A 2,834-nucleotide genomic window follows, 5' to 3' on the forward strand; every position below is an offset into this window, starting at 1 on the left:
CTTAAATGGTATGAGTAATAATTAAAATGTGCTTTTTTTAAAAAAATTTCTTTGTTTTCATTTATTTTCTTTATAATTGTATAATATTTTCAATATTTTACACAAAGCAATAATTTTGTTCTCTTTTTTTATAAATTGTTATTGTTATATTTTTATATCTCTTTTTCTTGAAATATTATTAAATTTTCCAATATTTTTTAAAAATATTTTAGTTTTTCTTTTATAATTTTTCTTAAAGTTTTCCATTTTTTTTTTATTAAAATTGTGCAAATTTTATTGTTTTTTTTTTTTTTTTTTTTTTTTAATTTTTGAAATTTTCTAGGAATTTTTTTATATTATGTTTTGTTGTGGCAATTTTTTCTTTAAATGTTCTATTTAATACAATATTTCCTTTATTTTATATAAATTCTTTATGTTTCATTCAAATTTCTGTTAATTCTTTGTATTTTAAGCAAATTCTTTAAAAAATTTCCTTAATTTATAAAATTCTTTCATATTTTACCTTGAAAACGGTGTTTTCATGGGTTTGTTTACATTTACTGCTTAATTTTCTCATCCCCCCTCGCTCTCTCTCCCTCTTCTATGCAACACTTTTGTTGTTTACTGTTAATTAACAAGCTGCCATATGACAACTTGTTTAACATACTTTTAACATTAATATGGCAACTCCTTTTTGTTTATTGACATTTTTTTCAAGTAATTTACTACTTGCCTCATTCAGGGTGATTTTTTTTTGGAAAAAATCAAGAAAATTAAAAAAAAATTTGCGAGGTCATATATTTGTAATTGTAGTTTATCTTTTAAAATATAATTTTATGCTTCTTCTTTGCTTTACAACTCTTTTTGCTCTTTTTTTTTTTTTTTGAACACAACACATACAAAAAAAAACTTTATTTTGGTTTTGTTGCTGTTTGATGGCTCTTCTTCTTTATATATTTTTGTATTTGTTGTAGTTTTTATGTTTATGTATGTAAATTGTATTGATATCAGGGTCAGTTCGAGGTTTCTTATTGTGTTTTTGTTTTATTATTATTATAGTGCTTATATTGTTGTAATACTTGTTGAAATTGCTTGTTTTTGTTATTGCTGCTGTTGCTGTGAAGCTTTTGGGTGTTGCTCTGCTGTATTTTTTTGGAAATACTATACAGCATTTAATTTGTTTAGTTTGGATTGTTTTTTTTTTTTTGTTTGTAATTCAAACACATCTTGCTGGCAATGAATTTATTACAACATGCTGCTGGTTTTAAGTGAACCGCGCCGCCAACCAAGTATGTTTTGTATGGGCGTTATTTTAGCTTTAGCTAACTGTCTGTATCTTTTTTAAAGATTTTTTTTTATATTTTTTAACATGGAGTTATTAGAATTTATACAAAAAGTTCAATTACAATTGTTGCGGCTGTTAGTTTTTTTTTTTTTTTCAAATTACAACAAATGAGGTCAAGTTGTCAGCTAGCATTCTCTTAAAAACTCTAGTTTACTCTTTACTAAAGTTTTAAGCAATTTTTTTCTTTAAAATTTTGTAAGAATAACTTCTTTTTTTAACTAGTTTCTTTAATTTTCTTGGCAAAACTTAAATATTCTTATTATTTTTTCTTTTCTTTAATAAATTACTAATTTTTTTCTCAATTTTCTTTTCCCTTTTTAGAACCAAACTTCAATATGAATCTCTAGAAGGTTCCATGATCCTGGATAATCCTGAGGATGATACTTTAAGTGAAAAAATTGGCTGCCCTCTATACACCGCCCCCGAATTACTCTGCCCAGAACCCACCTATAAAGGCAAACCTGCTGATATGTGGGCTTTGGGTGTAATACTCTACACCATGTTGGTGGGTCAATATCCTTTCTTCGAGAAAGGCAATAGCAATCTCATTACCATTATTAGACAATGTTTTGTACAACTACCCGGTCATCTATCACGTTCCGCCCGCTGGCTTTTATTATCTTTACTAAGGAAAAACATTTCTGATCGTGTGCCCATAGAGCATATCTTCCTCTCACCCTGGTTAAAAGAACAAAAACCCTTCCATATGTATATACCCGTTGATGTGGCCATACCCGATGATGAGGATGATTGTCTGAGCGACAATGATGCAATGGATTGTATGGATATTGTGGAAGATGATGGCGTACAGCCTTTGGATTATTCCTGCAGTACCTTAAGTCTGAATTATGTTAATGATTCTTATGCTGAAATGGGTTGACCCTGGTGTTGTCTTTCTCAACACTAAGCAGCCAGCATAAGTTTGTAGCTTATGCTCGAAGCTAAAGACTCTTGTAATCTTTTTTAAGCGCTGGCGCGCTAGCTTCGTTGTTATAGTTGCTCTTCGTTAAATCAAAAAGGGTCAAAGTTCTCCTCCAACTAAACAAAACGTCAGCTCCTAGCCACGGGTTAATGTCATTGCTGTTTCGCCAACGCCTTCTTCGTTTCTTTCTTAAGAAACTCAACTCCTTGAAAACCCACCTTCTAAGTGAGAGAGTGTAAGACTGTCTGTTGGACACCTTAAACATAGGCTAAAGGCCTTAAGTGTGTCTTTTTCCAATCCCCCGCCCTTCCAAGTTACCAGTTTACACTTTTTTCCCCCCAAAAAAAGTGTTTTTTTCCTATAGTTTTTTAAAAAAATCTTAGTAAATTAATTAAATTGTTGAATTTTTTTATAATTTTTTAGTACAATTTTGTTATAACTCTTAATGCCTTTTATAATTTTTGTTGTAATTAATCTTCCTTCTAAAAAAATGCCTATAAAGTTCTTCCACCCTTAAATTTTTTTAAAAATCATAAAAGAAATGTTTATTATATAAATTAAGTTAAAACCCTAAACACCCGCCCTTGT

The 2,834-nt window shown here is 29.1% G+C and overlaps 1 protein-coding gene across 1 annotated transcript; it reads left to right on the forward strand.

Moving 5' to 3' along the window:
* Window positions 1-974: 974 nt before the first annotated feature.
* On the forward strand, window positions 975-2,585 carry LOC119614152 (tribbles-like; the record flags this gene model as incomplete). Its single annotated transcript, XM_037970261.1, has 2 exons — window positions 975-991; window positions 1,646-2,585. Coding segments are annotated over 2 exons (576 nt in total), but the record flags the coding sequence as incomplete, so codon positions are not given.
* Window positions 2,586-2,834: the final 249 nt, after the last annotated feature.

The sequence above is a fragment of the Lucilia sericata genome, unplaced genomic scaffold (assembly GCF_015586225.1).
Source record: "Lucilia sericata isolate MDLA Ls3-8-SP2 unplaced genomic scaffold, ASM1558622v1 Contig002632F_arrow, whole genome shotgun sequence".
NCBI classification, from domain to species: Eukaryota; Metazoa; Arthropoda; class Insecta; order Diptera; family Calliphoridae; genus Lucilia; species Lucilia sericata.